The sequence below is a fragment of the Nuphar pumila genome, chromosome 7, assembly GCF_984573655.1.
Source record: "Nuphar pumila chromosome 7, dmNupPumi1.hap1.1, whole genome shotgun sequence".
NCBI classification, from domain to species: domain Eukaryota; kingdom Viridiplantae; phylum Streptophyta; class Magnoliopsida; order Nymphaeales; family Nymphaeaceae; genus Nuphar; species Nuphar pumila.
This window is the reverse complement of record NC_143255.1, coordinates 30,330,549-30,358,284: the sequence shown is the minus strand read 5'-3', so window position 1 is coordinate 30,358,284 and position 27,736 is coordinate 30,330,549. Positions and strand designations below refer to the sequence as shown.

The following is a 27,736-nucleotide window of genomic DNA, read 5'->3' as shown; positions in this document are numbered from 1 at the left end:
TGGACATGAATTTACATTTATTTATTTATGAGAAAATAAATATAATGCCAAAATTTTGCAGTACTCATGCTTAGAACAGAAAATTCATCAAAATGTTGTTACAAGTCCAACACCCAATTCCTCTGCTAATTCATCCCATAGAGGGAGAAGGATCAATACAACAAAGAATAAGGCCACAGCCAAGGCTGTTTTCCTCCAAGTCCCCACCTCAGTCACATCATTCAAGCATGGTTTCTCAGGTGTTCTCTGCATTTGAGAATTGTTGTTAAAGCAACAAGAAGAATGTTAGCAGAATCAGCAAAAGCAATGATTCAAGCGACTCATCCAAGAACCGACTTCTCATTAAAGATTGCAATTATCACAAAAAAGATGAGCCCATAAAGCCTTTGATTTTTTTTTCCTTTAGGATTCATGACCCATCCCTGGAAAAGGTTGAGTAGTTCTGAAACTTATTAACTCAACTATGGTCCACCAACTGCAATGCAGACTTGAGTCACTGATGAACTCGGCATGAATAGAAGAGTCCATGAGAAACTCAATTTTCATGAATAAAAAAAAAATGCATCCTCTGGCAATGCTCTACAAAATATTTCCTACCTTCTTTGCTCTAGAAGGAATTAATACCTGACAAATTAAAACATACAATCCCCATGGCAATGATAATGGTCCACCAAGCTGTAAAAATGGAGAACAGAATGCCAATTAGTTTTCACTCAGGAGAGAAAAAAATGCACACTATACATCAAAATGAAGTTGGTCTTTTATATTGTTTAATTCAGATATCTCTAGAGTTCTTAATCATGGAAGCCCATGAATTAGTGGCAGGGGAGGTCATCTTTGTTTGAGGATGATGGCAGAGGCATGTAGCAGTCACATAGAACTAAGACAACACACATTTGAATGACCTAAGAGGGAAGCAGAACAGCAGGTTGCTATTAAATGTTTTGGAATTCGTCATTCTAATTGTGAAAAAGGGACTTCATGTAGCGGTCACATAGAACCAACACACAACACATTTGAATGACCTAAGAAGGAAGCAGAACAGCAGGTTGCTATTAAATGTTTTGGAATTTGTCATTCTAATTGTGAAAAAGGGACTTCATGTAGCGGTCACATAGAACCAACACACAACACATTTGAATGACCTAAGAAGGAAGCAGAACAGCAGGTTGCTATTAAATGTTTTGGAATTTGTCATTCTAATTGTGAAAAGGGGACTTATGCAGCTACAGGTGACCAACAGATGGAAGTCTCCCAAATATGATTGTTGCTTTTCAAATATGCTGGGCTTCTTACTGGTTCAAAGTTATTGAATTGGACCATAAAAAAATTAACATAACTAATGTTACCATGGGAGATGGAGGGAACATGGAAACCTGCTACATTGTTAAGTAAATCAGGCAAAGCTAATGCAAACCTCAGGATGTTAAAGACCAGAGAAAACCAAATGCAGCCAATTCATACTAGAAGTAGGATGATCGGAAACTAAACTATTAAAAAAAGTAAATAATTAAAAAGACAGTTAACTATAGAAAATTAACAAATTGGCAATTTCTCTAAATTCAATGGGAGATAAAAGGGGTAAAAGATGTACCACTCCCAATCCAAGCAATGCATATGTTGCCAAACCAAATCCAATCAGCCAGTTCTTTCCGAAGGCTCCCTAGAAAAAGGAAACTTGTCTTGTAAGTCATAGTAAGCTACAAATGGGACCAATACAATATCAATAGATGAGAAAAATCAAGCCACAGTCAAAGTCCAACCTGCATGAACCAGCAAAGAGAATGGATCACTAGCAAATAGACGAGTTTTAAAACTTAAACTGAAAGAACTAATTCAAAACTCTTAGTTTCTCAATCTAGATTGTAGCCTTACCATCCAGCTATCATATTTGGCACTAGAAGCATGTCCAATAAGGTGAGAATTTAAAATTTCCAAGTGATTGGTTTAGACTTCGGAACAACTGTGATGAAGCTGAGAACTAAAAGCCCACTTAATTATCAAATTCAAAAGACAACACCTTAGATGCCAAAGCACACTTAACAAGGTATGTCATATATATATAAGAATGATGAACACCTTTTGACTGAAAAACTGACTGGGATCCTCCTAAAAGAAAGTTCTAACTTCTAATCCCAAACATGCAGAGAATGGAGCAGCAGAACCGTAATGAGCCAAAGCTGCTAGTGGATCCAAAGATGAAAGAGAAAGGTTCCCTGACAAAGTACAAACAAAATATAGACTATCAAAAGCAAAAGAGGAGGATACACTATGAGAAGTGTGAAGAAGGCACTCCAAGAGAAACTTCATTAAAGAGAAAATGAAAGAGAGAACACTTATATGGGTCGACCCCTCTTTCAAACTTCCTATCAAAAGTAGGACTAAACTGACCCTCTTACTTTGACTTTTACAACAATATTACAAGAAAGGACAAGAATGCCCTTATAAATAATGAAAAAGTACATGAGGGTATCACCCAACAATAGTAATACACCTATATTACATTTATCAACATAGACTAATCTACAAAGGAAATATAGACTAATCCTAGACAAGGGAGCATAAATCAATTAATAAGACACATTTTCTCATAACATAGTAACATACTGGTCAACGGCCAGCAAATGATAGTCAAATATGCCTATCCCTACCATCCAATCAGCAGCACTACGTTTAAAGTATGAGAGAGATAGAGAACCTGCACAGCCCTTCCACCATCAAGGCATCCTACAGGAAGCATATTAAACGCCGACGTAGTCAAACCACACCTGTCAATAAATTTTGACATTGATGAACCTACCAAAAGATGGAAATGAAGTAAAAAATAGAAAAAGCAGAATATTTGTTACCAGCCTGCGATTACAAGAGGATGAATTGAGACAGTTGTTGCATGCATGGTACTGTGGAAGAGAACAATCATTAGATTTAACTCATATATCAACCAAATCTCATGAAACGACATTCAGGAACATGCACTAAAATTTAGAATCAATGCAGCTCATGATATGAAATAGGCATATAAGTATCAAGAAGAGGAAACATACCTATATCCAAGAACTGCTCTGCTAATAACACCAAGAAGCAAGGAACCCTGGAAGAGTATGCTAGGCACCTGCACCAAATCTCCTACAGCAGCCGGATGTGATGACTGCAAAAGTCCAACACCAAACATTGAAAATGAAAGTGCAGCACCGGCCAATGGACCAGCCATAGATACGTCAACTTTTGTTCTTCTATCAGGAAGGATGGATTTGAACTGAAACAGCAAATGTAAATATTAAAAGCAGAATAAGATTGTGAATGACGAGTATGTGCTTGCAACGTGTTCTAATTTCTAAAATTCAAATGGTTAGAGTCTCTCTCTCTCTCACACACACACACACACATGGGGAAAAAAAGGAGCATTTTCAAGATTAGTTGCAAATTTAGGTGCTGACCTAATCAGTTCAAATGAAGTAACTGAGAAATAAGCCATACACAAGTACACAATCCCCTTCCCCCTTTTCTCTCTTTTCTATAAGAATGAAATTATCAGGCAAATTCATGCATAAGATACTCTCATACTTCTTCCTGTATTAAAGTTTCATGCAACCTTTACAACCAAAAACAGCAATCCTTTTGAATAACAGAAAAACTTATTCTCAACGATGCTTCCATTCACCTTGAAAGGGTGGATATTTCTTAAGTAATTTTTAAAAGGATGGGTATTTCTTGAGCAATTCTTCAAAGATACATTGAAGTAATTCATATGTCATGTCTTCCATTTCCTTCACAATAATAATTAACATCTTCATGCCTTTCTCACAGAATTCTTCAAAGTGCAGGTGATGAGTTCTCAACAACAGTGCAAAAAGGTTCTTTTTTCACAAGCTAGATGCATATATGTAGCAAAGCCAGGTTGACAAAATATTGCAAATGTTTTTTTCTGCCATGTACAAAGTTGTAGTATGTTTTTTCAAAAAGTTAATGTTCTGGTCGCCTCTTGACATTGCAGACACGCAGAACCACAATGTTTGAATTGACTCTTAGATATTTTTCAGACTCGCCTATCTGTAATTTATAAAACTACTAAGATTACTTGAGTGACTAACAGGAAAAGGACTTCAGTTGTGAAAATAATTGTTCAGCAAATACAAACAGGACATGACCATCCAATGGCATGTTAGGAGGAGTTACATGAATTTCTGCACAACTAAAACAGTAAAAAATAAAGTGCCTGTAAATTCATCAATTAAGATCAAGTTAGTAGAAAGTGTAAAAAGCTTTCACCTGAGTAATTGCACCAAAGCTTCCCAGTGTAATGTTCGGAATAAAATAAGGAATACCAAGTTTTACTTTCCCAGGAAATGCAGCAAGAAAATGACCAACTTCCTGAATTACAGGAACGAAACAGCACAATAAGCAGACAACCATAGTTATCAAGATATAATTGCAGAAAAAATAAATGGATAAGATGATGGTCAACTCACCAAAAGAAAGAAGATTAGTCTAAGAATAAGATGCAAAATTACTCATGAGTACAACAATTTATCTGGCAAATGTGGATTCTTATAAAATAGCCATGGTTTCTAAGCAGCTAAACAAAGTAATATAAACCAAGTTGAGAATGACAAATATCAGTATATATTTGATCATTTCCTTGAGAAAAGAATGGCACTGGCAGTCCCTTCCTCATCAGGGAAATGAGTCCATAGATGCGCTCCTACTTTCAGTGATTAAGGACATATTTAGCATGGATGATCTTCGTGAAGCCTTCTTTATTAGACACTATCCCCAAGAGCAATTTAAAAAAAAACTGTTAAAAAGTGTATATAATTATATATAATTATATATAATATAATATATTTTATTATATATTATATTATATATAATAATTTTATTTATTTATTTTCTTCTTTTCTTTTCTTTTTGTATTTATTTCCGTATTTTAGGCTTGTCTAGTTCATATTGAACTAGACTCAAAACTAGTCAAACCTTAGACTAGTTTTGAGATAGCCGTTGAGCTAGTCCAACAGCTACAATTAGAGTCGTTGGACTAGCTGCAACGACTCTCTTGAGTCCTCTTAAGCCCCTTTCTCTCCCTCTCTCAATGTATATAAATAGGGGTGTTCCCCCCTCTCTTTGTATCAATGCTTCTTAAGCATTTTTATGTCAATGAAATAAAAGTTTATTATTTTATCTTTGTGTTATTCCTTTTATACCCTTTTGTGGTTATGATTGTAGTGTTTTTAATAGACACCGATTACAAGCATTTGTGCTTTCGTTGAAGATTTTCATTGCTTTACATGGTATCAGAACTTGGAAGATTCTAGATCTTGAAGAGTTTTCACCTCGTTTTTAGTGCCTCTTTAGCAAAAGTTGATTAATCTCCTTGTTCATGATTTAAGTGCCTTTTTTGAAGAAAGGAGACGTTTTGGAGGATCGTTGACTACTCAAAAATTGTGATTGTGCTCTTATCGTTTCCTTTCTTTTTCTCTTTTTCTCTTTTTCTCTTTTTCTTTCTTTTTTCCCTTATCATCTCTCTTTTTTCATCACCCTTGTAAAAATGGATGACAATGATAAAGTCACCATCATGCCCGTCAAATTAAATTATATTAATTATGTGATGTGGGCTTCAATCAAGAAGCATCACATTTGGGGAAAAGGGTTGTGGAGAATAGTAGACAGTTCTGATTCAGAACCTTAACTAATTCTCACAAAATTTGAAAATGAGAAAGAGGTGCCGCTCACGAAAGGAGAGAAAAATAAGGCATTAGCCACTTATGAGAAAAAGTGGAAAGAATGAAGATAGATCATACCAAAATCATGTCATGGCTAATTAATAGCATTGACATCAAGAAATGCTCTAGTTTAGCCAAATTTGAGCATGCCAATAAGGCTTAGGAATATCTTAGAAATATGTATTCCCTTAAAGACATTGCACATGTGTGCAATTTGCAAAATAAAGTTCGGACTTTGACTCAAAAAGATAAAAGTATTAGAAAATATTATAATGAGTTCGAATTTTGGGAAGAGTTGGCTCTTCTTGAGCCAAAGTAGCATTGTCTCAAAGATATCGAGCCTCGCCAAAAGCAACTCGATGTGAAACATTTTTACCAATTCATAAACGGTTTGAGGCCAAAATTTGAGACAACCAAATCGACCCTTTTATGTAGAGGAAAAGTTTCCTCTATTATTGGCACTATTGAGGAGCTAACTATGGAGGAAAATAGGCTCAAGAAGAATACTCCAAAGAATGAATAAGATTCTGTTATAGCCGTATATAGATCAAGAAATTATATGCGAGCTTATAAACAGCCTCATTTTGGTAGGCAAAATAATGATTATGACAAAAGAAAAGTCATTTGCCACCATTGCTAGGAACCGGGACATTATAGGCCTCAATGTCCTAAATTAAAGAAATGAGAAGAAAAGAAGGTAGCATCTATTGGTTCATTACAAGAATCGAAAGATCAAACTAATGAAGATGCACCCATATCTATGGCACAATTAATGGAAATCCTTCAACCTCTTCTAAAAAGAGCATCTTCCTCAACTGAAGCCTCAACCAGAGCCGTTGTCTCATCCTTCTCCGATCCCGATAACTTTCCTTAGCTCATTGACTCTTTTGCTTCTTTTCATATGACTCCAAATATCAATAACTAAATGTCTTAACAATAAATCAAGTGTGTCAAATATTTTCACAGCCGACATCTCTTGAAATAAAAGAAATAGGAAATTTTGAAAACCTTCAAAAATCCAAAAAATTCTTTAATCCAAAAGTTAGATATATTCCCAAACTAAATCTAAATCTTTTATCTGTCTCTCAAATATCTGATGATGGATATAACATCTTTTTTTCTCATAATTGTTGGGTACAAAATCGCCAGTGAGGGAAGCTGATTAGAGAATGCTATAGAGAAGGACTCTATTATATGGATTTTTTGGAATTACCCAAGAATGCCTTTTGTTATAATATTCAGAAACTAGAGTTTGATCTATGGCACAAAAGACTTGGCTATCCTCGTATATCCAAAATCCAACACTTTCCAAGTTTAAGAAAATTTTGTAATTCTGAAAGTTTTGCTTGTAAAGATTGTATTCTTGGTAAAATGAAAAGATTATCATTTCATGATAGAACTTTTGTTTCATTTAGACCACTTGAGTTAATACATTCGGACGTTTGGGGTCCCACACCAGTCATATCAAAAGGCGGATATGCATATTATGTAATTTTTTTTGATGATTTCTCTAGGCATACTTGGATCTACTTCCTTAAGCATAAATCCAAGGTCTTTTCACATTTTCAAACATTTCACAAAATGGCTAAACACAAATTTTAAAATGATATTTCAATTTTTCGCACTGATTCAAGGAAAGAATTTATGTCAAAAGAATTTAAAGACTATCTCAATTTACATGGCATCACATATCAAAGATCTTGTCCACACGCACCATAACAAAATAGTTTGGCTGAATGAAAACACCGACACATTATAAAAACCACTAAGACTTTATTAATAGTAAATCAAGTTCCAAAAGAGTTTTGAGCAGAAGCAGCCCTAACTGCTACCCTATCTCATTAACTGAATGCCATCTTCTTCTTTGAAAAATATAACTCCAATTGAAAAACTTGTCAAATTATCTCCTGATTATTCTAGATTGAGAGTTTTTGGATGCAAATGTTTTGTTTTCACCGACAAAAATGATAAACTCTCCCCCCTGTGCTATTCATTGTGCCTTCTTAGGTTATGCAAATAATAAAAAAGGCTATAGGTGTTTTGATTTTAAAAATAAAAAATTGTATGTATCAAGAAATGTATCCTTCTTGGAAAAGAAAAGTTTTTTTTATCTTGAAATGACCAAAGAAGTAAACGAATATTCCTTTTTGATAGATTTGACTTCGAAATCTGATGGATGTGACTATGAATTAGACTATGGTCAAGGTATTGTTGATTATGAACATAATGTTGCTAATGAAGAGCAAACCCATAGGGACACCAATTTACAATACTCAAGATACAAAGAATTTAATCTTCCATGTGCATTAGAAAAATATTTCGAAACACAAACTAGAAGGTCATCCAAAATTTCTAAACCTCCTAAAAATTTCGTGTCCTACGAATCCTTTCAACCACATATAAGGCATTTATTGTATTAATACACTCATACGTAGAACCTTCATCATATACTCAAGCCAAAAACTATACATAGTGGGTAGAAGCCATAAAGGCAGAATTGGAAGTATTAAAAAGGGCTAACACTTGGACTATTCAAGATATTTCACAAGGGAAAAAACCTATAAGTTGTAGGTGGGTTTATAAAGTTAAAACCACGAGTGACGACACTCTTGAAAGGTATAAAGCTAGATTAGTGGCCAAGGGGTATTCCCAAGAGTATGACATCGATTACGAATAAAATTTTGCTTCAGTTGCTCGGATGACCACCGTTAGGACACTAATAGCCTTAGCTTCTATTAGAAAATGACTCATATTTCAAATGGATGTCAAAAATGTTTTTCTCAATGAAAACCTAGTTGAAGAAGTTTATATGGAAGCACCACCTGGTATTAGTATTCCTAAGGGTAAAGTTCTTTGTTTAGAAAGGCTCTTTATAGTTTTAAACAGACACCGAAAACATGATATGATAGGTTTAGTTATGTTATGCTTGATATTGGATTTAGAACTTGTTTGAATGAAACTGCTTTGTTTATTAAGATTTCTGATGCAGGGATTCTTCTTCTTCTTTATGTGGATGACATGATCATCACCGGATGCAACAAACAGGGAGTTGAAAACATTAAAAAGTTTCTTAAAAATCACTTTGAAATGACTAATTTAGGTTTATTGAGATATTTCTTAGGAATTAAAGTTGTTTATTTCCCTCAATGTTATTTATTATCTCAATCTAAATTTGCTTTTGATATTGTTTTAAGGTTTGGAATTACAGATGATAAGAGAGTGGATATTCCAGAAGTTGTCAACATTAAAATGAGAATCGATGATGGAGAACCTCTTGATGATCCCACTATTTACAGATAGCTTATTGGAGCACTTTTCTATCTTTTCATTACTATACCTGATATGAAATACCAGGGTTACCGGAAGCGCCTAGCTAAAATGGGAAGCGCGCTTCCCCGAAGCGCGAAACGTCGCGCTTCCGAAGCGTGGGGGGAAGCGTCCCCCTTTTTTGGGAAGTGTGCTTCCCTTTAATGGGGGACGTGTTTCCCTTTAATGGGGGACACGCTTCCCTTTAATGGGAAGCGCGCTTCCCTTTAATGGAAAGCGCGCTTCCCATCACGCTTCCCCCACGCTTCCCCTGTTTTTTCAATTTTTTGTATTTTTTAATTTTGTTTTTTTCGCTTCCCCCTCGCTTCTGAGACGCTTCCTAGGTCGCTTCCGAGACACTTCCCGAATCGGTCCTAAGTGGTCCCATGCTTCCCCGCTTCCTAAAATTTTGAAAGTGCCTCGCTTCCCGCTCCCGCTTCCTCAACTGGCAACCATGTGAAATACATTGTACACACAGCTAGTGAGTTTCAACATGCTCTCACTTATGTTCACATGGGAGCAGTTTTGCGTATTGCTAGATACATCAAGTCTTCCCTTTCATGAGGCCTCTTCTTGTCTGCTTCATCGTCATTAGATTTAATTGCTTATACTGATGCTGACTGGGGAGGTGATCCCAATAACAGGCACTCAACCATGTTAAATTATGTATATATAAATATATATACATATACTTATATATATGCATACGTATATATATAAGTATATATATAATATATGTATATATACATATTTTATTTCATTTTATTTTTCTGTACAACCAAAAACCCAATAGGGGTGTTTTGGTAAATTACCATGTATCTTTTTTCTTTTTGTATTTTTCTCTTTTCTTTCTTTTTACTTTTTTTCTTTTCCTTTTTTTGTTTTTTTATTTTCCATTATGAAGGACCATAAGGGGCCCCACCCATCTAGTCGTTGGGGCCCCAACGGTCATATTTATGACCGTTGGGGCCCCATTTATGACCGTTGGGGCTCCCAACGACTAGAAAGGAGCCCCCCTTATGGTCCCTCTTTTTAGCTCTCCTCCTCTATAAATAGAGGATGCTTACACTTGTATTGGCATTGGGTTTTCACCCTCCTCTTTCTTTCTTCAATAATATCCAACTTATGACTTTAAGTCATTTCTCCTTTTGTGGGTGTTTTTGTATACACTTCTAGTGTTTGTATTCTTGGCTCTTGTAATCACTCTTAAAGAGTGTTGTTTGCTTTATTAGTGCTTCTGCCCCTCTTCATTACATGGTATCAGAGCAAGGTTGGTGATCGGGCTTCTCTTTGCTATCTTGAGACGTGTGCCTCTCAAGCTTTTGAAGAAAGGAAGACTATTCGGTACCTATGGAACGCGATTCTAAAGTTGAGCTTTCTTTTAAGCTCAATGGATCCAATTATCTTATGTGGGCCTCCGCTATGGAAAATCATCTAAGAGGTAAGAAACTTTGGGGTTTTGTTATGGGAACTACTCCCGAACCCTCTCTTGTTCTCACTAAAATTGAAAATGAGGTTGAGAAAGCTTTAGATGGCGATGAGCGCATCAAAGCTATCAATGACCATCAATCCAAAGTTGAGGATTGGGAAAGTAACCATGCCAAAATTTTGGCATGGTTTATGAACAATGTGGACCTCAAAAATTGTGCCAACATGGCTAAATTTAGAAGGGCCAATGAGGCTTGGTTCTTCCTTAAGGGTATGTATACCCAAAAGGATCTTGCTAGACAATTTTTTTGTCAAGAAAAAATCTGTTGCACTAGACAAATGGATATGAGTGTCCGTGACTACTTTAGCTCTTTAACTCCTCTTTGGGATGAACTTGTTCTTCTTGAGCCTAAATGGGTGGCTCCGAAAGATATTGAGTTAAGAAGGGAACAAATTGAAAAAGAGCATTTTTTCCAATTTCTCCATGGTCTTCGACCGGAATTTGAACAAGTTAGGGCATCCCTTCTCCATAGAAGCAAAGCCTTACCCATTGAAGACGCCCTTGCCGAAGTATGCCAAGAAAAAACTCGGCTTGGCCTAAGTATTAAGAGTGATGAAGTTTTGGCCGTTACTAGGCCCGGATCAAATGTAAAAGCATATAGACCTCCCCACTTTAACAAAAATAATGGATCTAGAAAGGGAGTAATTTGTCACTATTGTAATGAACCGAGACACATTAGACCGGTTTGCCCAAAGCTTAAGGGAAAAGTGGCCGCGGTTGGAGAAAATTCTCCAAAGAAGGAAGAAGAAAGTGCCAAAGAGGGAGATATCAAAGAGACTCTTAATCATATCTCCGAAGTTCTCCAACATCTTCTCAAGACTTCTTCATCTTCAACATCTGGAGCCGCCATCGCCTATTCTTCATCACCTCCAGGTACGTGGATACTAGACTCTGGTGCTTCTTTTCATATGACACCTCATAAAAACCCTCTTTCTAATGTTTTTTCCGAACCCATATCTTCTTATGTTTCAACGGCCGATAGGACATCTTTAAAAATTGAAAGTATTGGAACACTTGATTTTAAAACTTCTCAAAACTTTTTCGTTCCTAAAGTAAGAATCGTTCCAAAAATTAATCTAAATCTTTTTTCCGTTTCTCAAATCACCGATCATGGATGTCAAGTCTCTTTCTCACCTAAAGATTGCACCGTGTAGGATATCCAGTCAGGGAAGCTGATTGGGCAAGGCCATAGAAGGGGTGATCTTTATTTTATGGACTTTTTGACTCTACCACCAAAAGTCTTTTTGCAATCTTATAAAGGACAAAAGTATTGGAATTTGGCATGAGAGACTTGGTCATCCAAATTTTGTAAAGATGTCTCTTTTTCCTTTTTTGGACAATACTTGTAAAGACAAACACATGACTTGTAAAGATTGCATTTTTGGGAAATCTAAAGCTATTCCATTCCCTCAAAGAAATTATTTCACCACTCGACCTTTTGAACTTGTTCATACCGATGTATGGGGACCTTCCCCTATTTTATCCAAATGAGGATTTTCGTACTATGTAGTCTTTATTGATGACTTCACTCGATTTACATGGATTTACTTCTTAAATCGCAAATCTGAAGTTTTCTCCTTCTTTAAAGATTTTCATGCAATGGTTAAAAATCAATTTTTAGGAAATCTATCAATTCTTAGGTCCGATTCGGGAGGCGAATACATGTCCAATGAATTTTAAAGTTATTTAAAAGAAAATGGAATTTGCCATCAACGTTCTTGTCCCAACACTCCGCAACAAAATGGTCTTGCGGAAAGAAAGCATAGACACATAATAGAAACCACAAGAACTTTATTAATTTCAAAAAATATTCCAAAATCCTTTTGGGCCGAAGCGGTTCTAACCTCAACATATCTTATCAATAGAACCCCTTCATCTTCTTTGAAAAATCTTTCTCCATTTGAAAAACTTTACAATATGTCTCCCGATTATAAAAGACTAAGAATTTTTGGATGTAAATGCTTTGTTCTAACTCACAAAAATGATAAACTTTCTCCTAGGGCTATTGATTGTATTTTCTTAGGATATGGCGAAAAACAAAAAAGGTTATCGATGTTTTGACATACTCAAAAACAAACTTTATATCTCAAAAGATGTCATATTCCTAGAAGACGAAAATGGTTTTTCGCATAAACCAAATGAAAATATTGATTATTCTTTTTTATTTGACTTGTTACCTCAAGAAAACGTCATAGATGATCATGTTGATTCTAGTGAATCTCTCATAGAAGATCATTTTGAACATCCAAATGATGACCAAAGTTTAGAAGAAAATGTACCAAGACAAACACAAGTCTACTCTAGAAGGAATGAAAGCAATCCACCTTGTGCCCTTGAAAAATTCTCTCAAAATGAGTCGATTGAAGAATCCTCTCAAAGAAGATCAAATCGTATTTCTAAAATATCAAATAGATTTGTTTCTTATGATTCTTTTTCTCCAAATTTTCGAGCATGTTTGCTAGCTCTTCACTCTTTTCATGAACCATCTCATTACAATGATGCTAAACAATATGCTCATTGGAATGAAGCAATAGAACTAGAACTTGATGCACTTAAAAGGGCACAAACTTGGGAAATCATTGATCCACCCAATGGCAAGAAACTCATTGGATGTAGATGGGTTTTTAAAGTAAAAACTAAGAGTGATGGTTCATTAGAAAGATATAAGGCTAGGTTAGTGGCCAAAGGATATACCCAAGAGTATGGGGTAGATTATGATGAAACTTTTGCCCCAGTTGCTCGAATGACTAGTGTTTGAGGTCTTATTGCAATAGCCTCTATTAAAAAATGGTCAATTTTTCAACTTGATGTCAAAAATGCCTTTTTAAATGGAAACTTAAATGAAGAAGTTTATATAGAACCTCCTCCAGGTATGAATTTAAATGGAAAAATTTTTAAATTAAAAAAGGCCTTATATGGACTTAAGCAAGCTCCTAAAGTTTGGTATGACAAGTTTAGTAATGTATTAATCAATTTAGGATTTACTTCTTGCTATACTGACACTGCTCTTTTTGTTAAGAAGACAGGTGATTTCATTGTTATTCTTCTGTTGTATGTTGATGATATAATCATCACTGGGAGTGATAAAAAGGGGGTAAATGATGTAAAGTCTATGTTAAAAGAAACTTTTGATATGTCTGACCTTGGATACTTGAGATATTTTTTAGGAATTGAAGTAGCTTACTCCTCGCGAGGATACATCCTATCCCAAATGAAATTAGTTGCAGACATTTGTACCAAGTCAGGAATATCTGATGAAAAGAAAGTTGAGACTCCCGAAGTTATCAATGCAAAACTGAGACTTGAGGATGGTGTTCTTCTTGAGGATCCAACCCCCTACCGTCAATTAATTGGATCTCTCACCTACTTATCCATCACCCGTCCAGATATAGCTCATGTGGTTCATGCAGCAAGCCAGTTTCAGCATGCACCTACTTCAGTTCATATAGCAGCCGTAATAAGAATTGTGCGATACATCAAAAATAGCATCTCCAAGGGACTCTTCTTATCCTCTTCCTCATCTCTTGAATTAATTGTTTTTACTGATGCTGACTGAAGAGGAAATCCCAATGATCGTATCTCAACTACTGGTCTTTGCATTTTTTTAGGTGAATCTCTTATTTCGTGGAGATGCAAGAAGCAGCATAAGGTCTCACTATCATCCACTGAAGCTGAATATCGGGTCATGGCAATGACAACTATGGAAATCGTATGGCTCAGAAGTCTCCTTGGTGACATGGGCGTCCTCATTTCCTCTCCCACCAAGCTCTGCTGTGATAACAAAAGTGCGATATACATTGCAAGCAATCATACTTTTCACGAGCGGACCAAGCATATCGAAATGGATTGCCATTATGTTCGAGACGAATATCTCAGAGGAACTATCACATTACCATATGTTACTTCAGAATATCAATTGGCTGACTTCTTCACCAAAGTGCTCCCAACTCCACGATTTATGTTTCTTCTTAGCAAACTTTTGGTCTTCTCCCCGTAAAGTTTGAGGGGGCATGTTAAATTATGTATATATAAATATATATATATATACATATACTTATATATATACTTATATATATAAGTATATATATACATATATGTATATATACATATTTTATTTTATTTTATTTTTCTGTACAACCAAAAACCCGATAGGGGTGTTTTGGTAAATTACCATGTATCTTTTTTCTTTTTGTATTTTTCTCTTTTCTTTCTTTTTACTTTTTTTCTTTTCCTTTTTTTGTTTTTTTATTTTCCATTATGAAGGACCATAAGGGGCCCCACCCATCTAGTCGTTGGGGCCCCAACGGTCATATTTATGACCGTTGGGGCTCCCAATGACTAGAAGGGAGCCCCCCTTATGGTCCCTCTTTTTAGCTCTCCTCCTCTATAAATAGAGGAGGCTTACACTTGTATTGGCATTGGGTTTTCACCCTCCTCTTTCTTTCTTCAATAATATCCAACTTATGACTTTAAGTCAATTCTCCTTTTGTGGGGGTTTTTGTATACACTTCTAGTGTTTGTATTCTTGACTCTTGTAATCACTCTTAAAGAGTGTTGTTTTCTTTATTAGTGCTTCTGCCCCTCTTCATTACAATCCATTGGCCTTTATGTTTTCTTAAGTGAATCATTGATTTTGTGGCGGTGCAAAAAACAACAAAAAGTCTCTCTTTCATCCACTGAAGTTGAGTACCGAGCCATGGCCACCACATTAATAGAGGTAGTTTGGCTTAGAAATTTGTTGGCTGACATAGAGCTGAAATAACTCAAGCTTCACGCATATGTTGTGACAACAAAAGTGTGATCTATATTGCTAACAACCGAACATTTCATGAACGCACCAAACATATTGAAATAGATTGTCACTATGTCAGAGAGGAGTATCTACATGAAACTATTGATCTGTTGTATGTTACATCAGAATACCAATTAGCAAATCTCTTCACCAAACCTCTCACTGCTCCTAGATTTTATTTTTTCTTAAACAAACTTTCGTTCATTGTACCGTAAGTTTGAGGGAGAGTGTTAAAAAGTGTATATAATTATATATAATATAATATATTTTATTATATATTATATTACATATAATAATTTTATTTATTTATTTTTCTTCTTTTCTTTTATTTTTGTATTTATTTTCGTATTTTAGGCTTGTCTAGTTCATATTGAACTAGATTCAAAAGTAGTCAAACCTTTGACTAGTTTTGAGTCATTGGAGCTAGTCCAATAGCTACAATTAGAGCTGTTGGACTAGCTCCAATGACTCTCTTGAGACCTCTTAAGTCCTTTTCTCTCCCGCTCTCAATGTATATAAATAGGGGTGTTCCCCCCTCTCTTTGTATCAATGCTTCTTAAGCATTTTCATGTGAATGAAATAAAAGTTTTTTATTTTATCTTTGTATTATTCCTTTTATACCCTTTTGTGGGTTATGATTGTAGTGTCTTTAATAGACACCGATTACAAGCATTTGCGCTTTCGTGGAAGATCCTCATTTCCTTAAAAAAATCACTTACAATGATAGTCTGTGCACATGATTCCCTTTATCCTTGAACTAATGCTAATAGAGAAAATGTAGCAAGCTTAAAGGGAGCAACAAGAAACCTAAACAAATGATTTTTTAATAGGGGGGAAGGATCATGAATACAGAGACATAAATGACAAGGAAAAAGGGGCTAGAGAAGCAAAACAGAAGTCTATTCTCAATTTTTTTTTCCATATTCTCATGATAATGCAAAGAAGAAAGAGAGCAAGGGCAAGACAGACAGCATTCCTTGTTGATATAAATCATAAATGTATGCGGACTATCAACATGTCATCTCCATGTATTTTTATTTTAATTCTGAAAAAAATTGAGCTTGTCCCACCACAAAACAGGTGTCACCAATGTAGACTTCCCCAATAGAACCACTGTAGAACAATCAGTATGGAAGGTAACTTACATGAAATAGCTGAACACCCCAAACTCCATATGCCAAAGGCAAAGCAGATTCCACATAAGGGACCAACAATTGCATATCGGGAGGTTCTGTAGCTTTTGGATTTGTGAAATACTCCACAACCTCTGGTGGAAGCCTGTTCAGCTGCAGACAAGTAACTGCTGTGTATTGATAATAATTAAGATTTGGCAAGGTACATGTAAATGATTGTAAGGTGGTTATACATTCATTAACATAAACACACCTGAGATGCAATTCCCAACTCAACACAGGAACCGATTGTTAACACAAAAAGAATGAAAGCAATCACATATTGCCAGAGTGTTGTCGGTCCAGGTTCAGAAACTTCTTTTCGTAGTAAACCAAAACTAACACGAGGGCCACCGCGTGGGTCTGGCCCATCTGAATTGGGCTCTTCAACCATGAATAAGTTATACTTGTCACCAATGTCTTCTGCAAGCTGGCGCTGAAGTTTTGCAAATATATTTTCTCTTTTTCCCCTTAGGTTTCCAAGAAAAAGGATGCCTTCTCCGAAGTCACCAAATTGCTCCTCTCCAGTAACCCAGAAAGTAGTGTAGCCAAAAAGCTTTTCCTTAATGAGCTTTACATCAGAAGGATCAACCTTCTCAGGTCCAAGAAGCTCCATTAGTTTAAAAGAATCAACTTGGAAATTATTGTACATGGGGGAATCGGTTGGAATCCCTGATGACTGAGACATGCAAAATAAATACAAAGATCAGAAGATCCATCAACAATGCAAAAAGAAAGCAGTCATGGAAGATAAAGGATGAATGATATTTATAACACGTTCCGCAAAGAATGTCTAGTGCATTAACAGTATAACAAAGTTAAAGAGGTATTATAGAATTTTAATTTCATTCACCTTTATACATTGTCAAATGCATTTCTAACATCTTCACACGTGGCAGCTAGTGTCTTTTATCTATTCCAAATCTTATGTATAACCATGGACGCTTTTCCACTAAAGATCAACAAGTGATGCAAATTTTCAGATGTATCATCTATCTGTTAAGAATAGATGTCCAGGGGTATTTCTGTAATTATTATGTCCTGTGATATATTTGTATTTCGTACCTGTATACAGGGGCATTTTTGTCCCTTGATTTGTTTAATATAAAAGGATCACCTGGGCATGACCTAGGAGGGACTACCCTATTCCATCCTCTCTCTCTCTCTCTCTCTCTCTCTCTCTCTCTCTCTCTCTCTCTCTCTCTCTCTCTCTCTCTCTCTCTTCTTTCTAACGTGTTGCAGGGTACGTCTCTTGGATCAATTTCTAGCATGGTATCAGAGCGGGGCAAGGATAAGACCCTCTCAAATCAAGGCTGCTGATTACATATAGGTTTTACCTTCTTCTGGTTCTTCCGCATTTTTTTATCATCTCCATCGATTTTATTTCTCCCTCTTCTTATTCATTCTCTTTATCGGTTTTATCTCAGCCCTATTTTTTATTTTTTGGTCCTTTTCTTATTTCTTCTTTCTGATTCAGATAGGGGTTATTGCATCGATTGTAAGGTTATACCGGGAGAAAGTGTTGCTACACAACATAGAGTCTTAATTTTAGATCTTAGAATTAGACAATGTCGCAAAAGGGATAGACATAGGATAGATCCTAGAATTAAGTGGTGGGCACCGAAATGAGCTAAACGAATGTTTGTAGAGCAGGTAGTTAAGGAAGTTGATTGGTGTCTCGAGGATGATTCAGAATCAATGTGGAATAAGATAGCGGGTGGCATGAGAAAGGTGGCTAAGGAGGTATTGGGTGAGTCTAAAGGCGGTGCACCGCTAGGTAAGGATACATCATGGTGGAACGAGGATGTCAAATTAGCTATTAAAGTTAAAAAAGAGTGTTAAAGAAATCTAAGTAAGAGTCGTGATAATGAGAATTTGGAGAAGTATATGATAGCAAAGAAGGAAGCTAAAAAAGTAGTTCGAAACGCGAGGGATAAGGTATATAAGGAGGTTTATGACAAGTTGGATACCAAAGAGGACGAGAAGGATATTTATAGGCTTGCAAAGATGAGAGATAGGAAATCGAGGGATCTGGGTATGGTTAGATATATCAAAGATGAAAAGCAAAGGGTTTTAGCCAAAGATGAGGAGATTCAGGAGAGATGGAAAGATTATTTTGATAAGCTATTTAATGGAAGTCATGCTCAGGATCTTGGAGACTTCTCCATTCCTTTTCATGAGATGAATCGTGACTTCATGCGCAAGATTCAAAAGAAAGAAATTGCAGAGGCTTTAAAAAAAATGAAATCAAGAAAGGCAGTTGGCCTAGATGGTATACCTATCGAGGCTTGAAAATGCTTGGGAGAGAAAGGTTTAGAATGGTTGACAAATCTTTTTAACAAGATTTGGCGGACAAAAAAGATGCCTAATGAGTGGAGGAAGAGTAGTGTGGTGCCTCTATATAAGAGTAAGGGTGATATACAAGATTGCACAAACTATCGTGGTATAAAACTCATGAGTCATACTATGAAACTTTGCGAGAGGGTGATTGAGTCTAGGTTGAGGAAGGTTGTCATGATATCGAAGAATCAATGTGGTTTTATGCCTGAAAGATCAACTATGGAAGCTATACAACTTCTTAGACAACTTATTGAGAGATATAGAGAAAGGAACAAAGATTTGCATATGGTTTTTATTGATTTGGAGAAGGCATACGATAGAGTACCTAGGGACGTTCTCTGGTGGACAATGATGAAGAAAGGTGTTTCTCTCAAGTACATTAGTATAATTAAAGATATGTATGAAGGAGTAGTAACCAATGTCCGCACTTATGGAGGGGTGACAACCAATTTTCCTATAACGGTTGGGTTATATCAAGGATCTGCTTTAAGCCCTTTCCTATTTGCTATAGTGATGAATGAGCTTACGAGATCAATTCAAGAAAATGTGCCATGGTGTATGTTGTTTGCTGATGATATTGTTTTGATTGATGAGTCTAGAGCTGGGGTTAATGCTAAGTTAGAATTATGGAGACACACATTGGAAGCAAGAGGTTTTAAGTTGAGTAAAAGTAAGACAAAATATATGGAATGTCGGTTTAGTAAGCAACGAAGTAGTGATGGGAGTGCAGTGAAGCTTGGTGAGCAAGAAATATCGGTGGATGATTGTTTCAAATATTTGGGATCTATCATTCAAAAGTATGGAGAAATTGATGGAGATGTAAATCATAGGATAAAGGTTGGGTGGATGAAATGGAAAAGTGCAACTGAAGTGTTGTGCGATCGTAGAATGCCATTGCGGTTGAAGGGAAAGTTTTATAGGACGACTATTAGGCCCGCTTTACTGTATGGTACGGAATGTTGGGCTGCGAATAAACATCATATTCAAAAAATGAGTGTAGCTGAGATGCGTATGCTTAGATGGATGTGTGGAAATACAATAAAAGATAAGATTCGAAACAAGGAGATACGTAAGAAGATAGGCGTTGCACCCATTGAAAATAAGATGAGAGAGAATCGTTTACGGTGGTTTGGACATATTCGGCAAAGGCCTAATGATGCTCCGGTTAGAAGGATGGAGAAATGGTAAAATATATTAGTTAAAAGAGGTCGGGGTAGGCCTAGGAAGACTTGGATGGAGATGATAGGAAATGATATGAATGCTTTGAACCTCACAGAGGACATGGCATTGGATAGAAATGATTGGAGGAGAAGGATTCATGTGGAAGACCCAGAATGATTTTCTTTTTTGGTTCATATCGCCGACCCCAATTGTTTTGGGATGAAAGCGTAGTTGTTGTTGTTGTTGTTTGATTCAGATCTGATCAATATTAGATCAGATCTTGAAACCCAAAAGGCCTCTGATCAGATCTGACGTTACCAAGCAGATCTAATCGTTTCTCTTATCTCTCAACCCTAGTTTGTTTGTTTTGCCTTGTTCTTTTCTCTTATTTCTCAACCCTAGTTTGTGTTTTTGCCTTGTTCACCCTGATATCTTAGATCTGATTAATATTAGATCAAACCTTAAAACCCAAAGGACTTCTGACCAGACCTAACGTTACCAGGCAGATCTAATCCCATTGTTTTCTTTGCCCTAAATCTCAAAAAAAAACAAAGAGGATTTAAGGGAAGAAAATCATTTCTTTAAGACACTGTTAAGACAGATCTGTGAAACAGAGATTTCGTGAACATCTTTGCAGCCCAAAAAAAAAAATTGGGTGTGTCATTCCATGCCTTTTGCGACACACAACTTTCCTGCTTTTGATTTTTATCCTTCTTCTTGAGACCTCCCTATGACATAATCTAATCCTCTTACACCTTTCTTAAACCAAGTGGTGACTGATAAGTTGAATGAAAACAATTTTGTTACCTAGAAGAAACAAATTGTTCCATTCATCAGCAGCCACAATTTGATGGGGCACTTTGACGGGACTGAACCTGTGCCTGCTGAGCTTATCCCTGCATCTAAAGAGAGCAAGGAAGATAAGCAGCCCACAATGCCTTCATTAGTCAAGAATCCAGATTTTACAGCCTGGCGAAAGAGTGACCAGGTTGTGGTTGCTTTTATCACAGGTATATCTGCACGTGAGATATGGTTGATTTTACATGGGTGGTTCGAGCAAATATCCACTCCCAAAATATATTATTTGAAGACTGAGTTCTAAGCTCTGCAAAGAGGAAATTCTAATGTGCAGAATTTTCTCAATAAGGTAAAATACAAATCTGATCAACTAGCTGCAATTGAGAGTCCGTTATCTGATGAGGATAAATGTACTCGGACAATTAAGGGTCGTGAACAATGAGTATAATATGTTCATTGCCATAAACATGGGACACTTTCCAAGACTCACTTTTGATAAGCTGTGAACCATGTTGTTAGAGTTCGAATCTATGTTTGAATTATCACCCAAGAAAGAAGAGCAGCCTGCTGGACATGAAGTGTTAGTGGCTAACACCTCTCCTCGCAACTTCAACAATTCTCCTAGATCTGAAGGATGAGGTAGAAGACAGTTAGGAAATGGTTATCAAGGAAATGGGAGTGTTCTCCCTATCCCTATTAGTGGACAGGCAGGAGAATCACGTGGAGCACGTTTCAATGTTGTTTGTCATATGTGTGGAAAGAAGGGCCATGCATGTTCATATTGCTACTGGCGGTATGTTCCTACATATAGGCCACCCACAGTTCCATATCCTCCACGGTTTAGAGCATATTTACCTCCATCCTTGTCAGGACCGCGACCTATTGCATTGCAGAATTTTCCTGCATCCGTGGCTGGTTTGAGTCGTGATATGGATGCTTTGAGCATGTCATTCAGCCAAGTGAGCTTACTACAGAATGCTCCAGCAAATTCAGTGCAGGGCACGATTGGGCAAGGTGTCTGGAATGGAAGTCAGAACATTCCTGCATGAGCAACATCATCTAGTGCACAACCTCTTTCTCATAATGCGTAGTTGGTTGATTCAAGTGTCGCTCATCATGTAACAGGTGATTCCGGTAAGCTCTTGAATCTTATACCTTATCGTAGAAATGGTAGTATAGTCAGGGGAGATGAGAAACATCATCCCATTACACACATAGGAACTGCCACTGTCCCTACCAATCATGGTGTTCTTAACCTTTTTAATACCTTTTTTGCTCCAAATATTCATCATAATTTAATATTTGTGACTCAGTTAGTGGATCAAACAAATTTTCATGTTGTCTTTTCCTCACTTTCTATTTCTGTGAAGGATCCTCTTACGAAGGAGATCCTCGTTGAAAGAGAAAGAAAAGGGAATCTCTATGTCATGCACGAAGCTAGAAAGAATCCTAGTTTCAGTTCCAGTTCCTCTGCATTAGTTTCTAACATCACAAAAGTCAATAAAGAAGCCCAGTGATGGCATCGTAGGCTTGGCCATTGCAGTTCAAATTTTATTCAAATCTTATGTAATAAAGGTCTTATCTCATTGTGAGATAAGACTCAAAAAGTGTCATTTCTATGTTCCAATTGTCGCATATATAAGAGTCATGAACTGTCTTTTGAATTATCTAATAAAAGAGCTTTGTTTCCTTTTGGATTAGTACATTGTGATATATGGGGACCAGCACCCGTGTTGTCTATGTCCAAGTCTAAGTTCTATGTGATTTTTGTCGATGACTTCACTAAATATGCTTGGATATACTTCTTAAAACATAAAGATGAGGTATTCCAAAAGTTCAAGTCCTATGTTGAAACCCAGTTTTTCAAAAAGATTCAGTGTTTTCATTGTGACAGTGGTGGTGAATATGTATCTCTTGCATTTACTAAATGGTATAGTACGAGAGAAGTCTTGTCAGAGAACATCTCAACAAAATAGAGTAGTTGAGAGAAAACATCGACATATAGTTGAGACAACCTTAACCTTGTTGATGGATTCTCATGTCAGAAAGGATCTTTGGCCGGAAGCTTTCCATACAACGGTATATTGCATTAACCGTATGCCCTGACTAATCTGGGAGGAGAAAGTCCTTTCTCTTTGCTCTATGAAAAGCCTCCAAATTATTCTATCGTGCGGTTTTTTGGAAAACGTCTGTAGAAAAGACTACGAACCAGTTGTTGTTGCAAGAAAATAACCAATGTGTTGATCCAGATAAGTCTGTCAAGCCGGCTTCCAAACAAACATCTTCTTCAGGCTTTAAGTTTTATCCCCAGGTGTATGCCCGAAGAAAGCCTAGTCAAACTCAAAAGGAGGATGGGATCCAAGAAAAGCTTCCACCAGTCTCAGCAGAATGTGATGTGCAGCCACCAGAATAGGCCCCTCATAATCATATTGTGAATGAGGCACCAACTGAATTTGAGGCATCTTTAACGGTACAACCAAGAACATCCTATAGGATAAGACATCCTCCGCAACATTGGGTGTCATGTGGTGCTTTCTTATTAGAGTTTCAGCTCTTTGCAGCAAATCTTCTTCACGAAAAGGAACTGAGGTTCTATCATGAGGCATGTCAGAACCAACGATAGATTGAAGCTATGAATGAGGAGATTTCATCCTTGCAAGAGTGTGGCACGTAGGATGTTGTTGGTAGGCCTCCTCATAAAAATGTTGTAGGGTGTCGCTGGGTATATAAGATTAAGTATAAGAGTGATGGGAGCATAGAATGCTACAAGGTGGCAAAAGGATATACACAGGAGCATGGGCTAGATTTTGATAAACATTCAGCCCTGTAATACGGATGAGAACCATTTGAGTTGTTATCTCTCTTGCCATCACCCATGGTTGGGAGCTAAGCCAATTAGACGTGAAGAATGCATTTCTTCACAGAGTGCTCCATGAAGAAGTATACATGGAGCATCCACCGGGATATGCACAAGGAGACTCACGAAATACAGTGACCAGGTTAAAGAAAGCGCTTTATAGCCTAAAATAGGCATCATGTGCATGGTTCAAAACTTTCAGTAGTGTCTTGTGCAGTCTTAGTTTTATCAGAAGCCAGTGTGACTACCCGTTGTTCATTCACTATGATCGACGACATCTCACAATAGTGTTAGTCTACATTGATGACATCATCATCACAAGGAGTAATAGCTCTCGAATTACAAAGCTAAAAGCCTTTTTTAACTCCAAGTTCCATATGAAAGATTTGGGTACCCTCAGGTATTTCTTGGGAGTTGAGGTTGATAGGACAAGCAAAGCTATATCCCTCACACAACACAAGTATGCTCTTGATCTTCTCAATAGGTTTGGTATGTTGGATTGTAAACATGTTCCAACACCTATTATGGTAAATACAAAAATGGAGTTGGATACTCCACACGATGAAGTTCTTAGCGAACCACATGTTTTCAAGAGCCTAGTTGGTGCACTGCAGTATCTCACCTTTACTCGGACAAACTTGGTTTTTGCAGTGAACCAAGTATCTCAATTTGTAATTATATAATTTTAATTAAATCTAAATTAATTTTTTTTCTCTCATCCGCACTACACACTCTCTCTAATCTCACATCTCTCTCACTCCCATTTCCTCTCCTTGGCAATGGACTCCATCCCTTTCACATGCCTAAGTGAAAGGTGAGGGGTGTGGAGCTGTTTTTGGTGGAGGACGTTTCAGCATATAAAGAAGATAATAGGAGTGTGATACCGGTTGAACCTTGATAGATTTGCGGTTTGATTCAGGGCTGAATCCAATTTTGGGGTGGATTTTTTTTATTTCTTGCATATCAAGGTGATGCAGCGAGGGGATCGGCTTTCACGAGCACTTGAAAGTTGAAACGAAGAGCATGACTCCCACACCGTCTCCACTGTCTCACCCCTTCAATTGATGTTGGTAGGCAGGTGTGGCAGTGGAGGACATGTGGACAGCTCATGGACATCTATGGAAATGGACCTGGAAAACTTTGTACATAAATGCATATGTTGCATAAACATTTTGTACAAGATACATTTTGTGAAATAAATGACCTTTATGTTTTGCATAATAGTACAAATTGTTATGTGATTTTAGATCCTGGTTTGAAAACCTGTGTTCGAAAAGGAATTTTTAAGAAAGAACAGTCTTCCACTATGTTTTTGAAAAGGAGAGTTAAGGAAAAAGAAAACAGTGAAAATTTTACCTTAAAAATTCGACAATAGACTTGGGTGCCATTTATTATCATAGCACATGAAATGCACCATTCACATAATTGTAAATTGAATTCTTTTGCTCGGTTTTTACATAAAAAAAATGAAGAATCATATAATTTTAACTAGTCATCTCTTTTATTCAAGAAACAAATTATGCAACGCAAGGAACAAGCTCACCAACATAATCGCACCCAAAAAAGAGACAGCAATAAAAATGAATCATAAGATTCACACCTTTGAACAATTCTCATATTTTATTGCAAACAAGGAACAAAATAAAACGAAATAATTGCACAAATTCCACAGATTTATCCAATTCCCATATTTAATTGCTATCGACGAAAAAAAATAACAAAAAAGAAGTAATAAAAATTTGAATTCCCATATTTTATTGCAAACAAGGAACAAAATAAAACGAAATAATTGCACAAATTCCACAGATTTATCCAATTCCCATATTTAATTGCTATCGACGAAAAAAATAACAAAAAAGAAGTAATAAAAATTTGAATTCCCATATTTTATTGCAAACAAGGAACAAAATAAAACAAAATAATAAAAATTGCAGAATTTCCACAGCTTTATCCAATTCCCATACTTAATTCCAATCAAGAAATAAAATTCACAAAAAAAGAAGCAAGCCAAATCACGGAAAAATGAAAATAATCAGAATGAAAAAATTAGAAAAAAAAAGAAAAACTCAGATTACCCCTGAAGAATCCGAGGCGATCGGATTCTCCGGACTCGAACCATCATCGTTTCTCCGCTCCAGCTCTTCCGTCGCTACCGAAGGCTCCGGCTTCTTCGATCCATTCTCTTCCTCGCTACTCCCACTGCCACCAAAACACCTGAAACCATCGATTTTCCTCCCACAATTCCGCGGTATCGCGAATCTCAGATAACAAAACGCATCTCCGTTCCTAATTTTCGCGAATTTGGTCCTCTCGACGATGGCTGTTTTCCGGCGTCGGAAGAAGCTGCACCGGAAATCCGGACCGAGGGTTGCCTTGCTGAGAGAGTAGCTCGGAAGAGTTCCCATTTTAATAAACCCTAGAAATTCCCAGAATCCAAAAAAAAATGGAAGTCAATAGTTCGGATGGAAACTGAGAGCCAAGTTTTTTGAAGTCGTTCAGCGCACTAGAAGTTCTGGAAATAAAAAAAAAAAACTTGATATTGGTGGAGACGGGAGCTGAAGTTCGGCCGAAATGCAGGATTTTGGGCGTCCGGGAAATGGAGCAAAGAGAGAGTTTGGGATTTTTCGTGATAAAAGAGATAGGTTTCGGTTTAGGAGGGAAACCGAAGTGAGAGACGTTCCAGGATATTGTCGGACAATAGTGAGATGTATTTTGTTTCCGTTTGGATAAAATGAGAAATTTTGTGTTTCTGTTCACATCTCTCTCTCTCTTACTGAACCAGCGAGGAAATTTTCATATTTTGTGTTAATCTCCCAAATATCTACAAAGGATTGAATGCATGGGTCCTAAACTCATAGATCATTTATGACAAGCCATCTTGATCGTTAAAACAATTCATGGACGGCTCAGATCTACACGTATACACCAACCCATTTTTAGGAAGGCTACCTTTTCTTGGGTAGTTTAATCAGTATGTGGAATTGTAGGCCACGTGAAATAATGACACGTAGCTCCGGCTTTCCTCGACCCAATTCACGTAAATGGTTCGGATTCGGGTCCGAAATGGGTTTTATCAAATATAGCACCACAACAAATCCACGATGATTATAAAATTGGTAGGGCCGTAAACGGTTCGGATTCGGCTCGGATATGACCAAAAACCATATCGGACTAATTGGATATTGTCTAATAGGAGTCGTAGTTGGATTCATATTCGAATGGAGCAAATTGCATATGTATCTGAATTTTTACACGTAATTGTATTTGGATATCCATAGAATTCTAGTAAAACTCAACCCCGTATCCATATTCGATTATAATCAGATACGGGTTTGACTTACCAAATCTGATTCAGTCAAATATCTGATGAAATCCAAGCCATTGACATCCCTAGAAATTAGATACGGTTCCAATTTGGTCAAGTATAGAGAGCTGACAGATCTGACATATGCAAATGGATTGGGTTTTGTTAGAAATCCAAATCATATTTAGTATATTATTATTACCAAAATAGAAATTTTTGGCAACTCCTCTCTCAACATCACACATTGGCAAAACAGTATATATTTTTTTTACTTGGAGAAACCGCTCCAAGGGCATGCAGACCTAGCCTAGTCGGCTCAACCTGCCATACTTACAGTCTCTGTCAATGTCAGCGTAAAACTCCAAGAGCTTATCCCTTGACACCATGAAGTTGCCAATCTTCGGGTTACACAGGGAGGTGACGCTCATGGGATTTGAACCTAGACAGACCATCAAACGGTCTAGGCCGCATCCCACTACCCCAAACCCCTTGAGTCTGGCAATACACTTAACCCATGTTTCCATCCCATTGCAAGGTTCACAAACATAGCCTTATTGAGACAACACCACCATTTTCATGTGTTGGGAAAGTATGGTTTTGGTTAAAACTAGGCATTGAGGATGTTGTTGCCAAAAACATTCTCTTGTAACTGATGTTGAAATGGCATTGGAGCTGCCAACTCCTTTCTCGCTACACAGTGTCTTGGCAATTGGCAACACTAGTGCTTTCAAACAGCTGAAAGCATGAGAGCAGTGAGGAAAACTAACGTACCTCCCGCATAATGCTTCCAAACAGAG

General features: G+C 36.9%; 1 protein-coding gene across 1 annotated transcript; it reads right to left on the bottom strand.

Moving 5' to 3' along the window:
- On the bottom strand, positions 1-26,410 carry EGY1 (Peptidase M50 family protein). The gene is made up of 10 exons (XM_090014087.1): positions 25,711-26,410; positions 16,694-17,158; positions 16,453-16,593; positions 4,270-4,371; positions 3,045-3,256; positions 2,850-2,900; positions 2,699-2,768; positions 1,595-1,663; positions 625-675; positions 1-246 (listed from the first exon to the last, which is right to left on the bottom strand). The coding sequence occupies exons 1-10, from the start codon at positions 26,038-26,040 to the stop codon at positions 88-90; spliced, it is 1,650 nt and encodes a 549-aa protein (XP_089870213.1). The 5' UTR covers positions 26,041-26,410; the 3' UTR covers positions 1-87.
- Positions 26,411-27,736: the final 1,326 nt, after the last annotated feature.

Bases quoted from the DNA above. Each gene is read 5' to 3' on its own strand.
- EGY1 (XM_090014087.1), bottom strand. From the start codon at position 26,040: ATGGGAACTCTTCCGAGCTACTCTCTCAGCAAGGCAACCCTCGGTCCG. The intron at 16,594-16,693 runs GTGTGTTTATGT...ACTTGTCTGCAG, and splicing joins AGTTGGGAATTGCATCTCAG to CTGAACAGGCTTCCACCAGA. The intron at 3,257-4,269 runs GTGAAAGCTTTT...TTGCTGTTTCAG, and splicing joins GCTTTGGTGCAATTACTCAG to TTCAAATCCATCCTTCCTGA.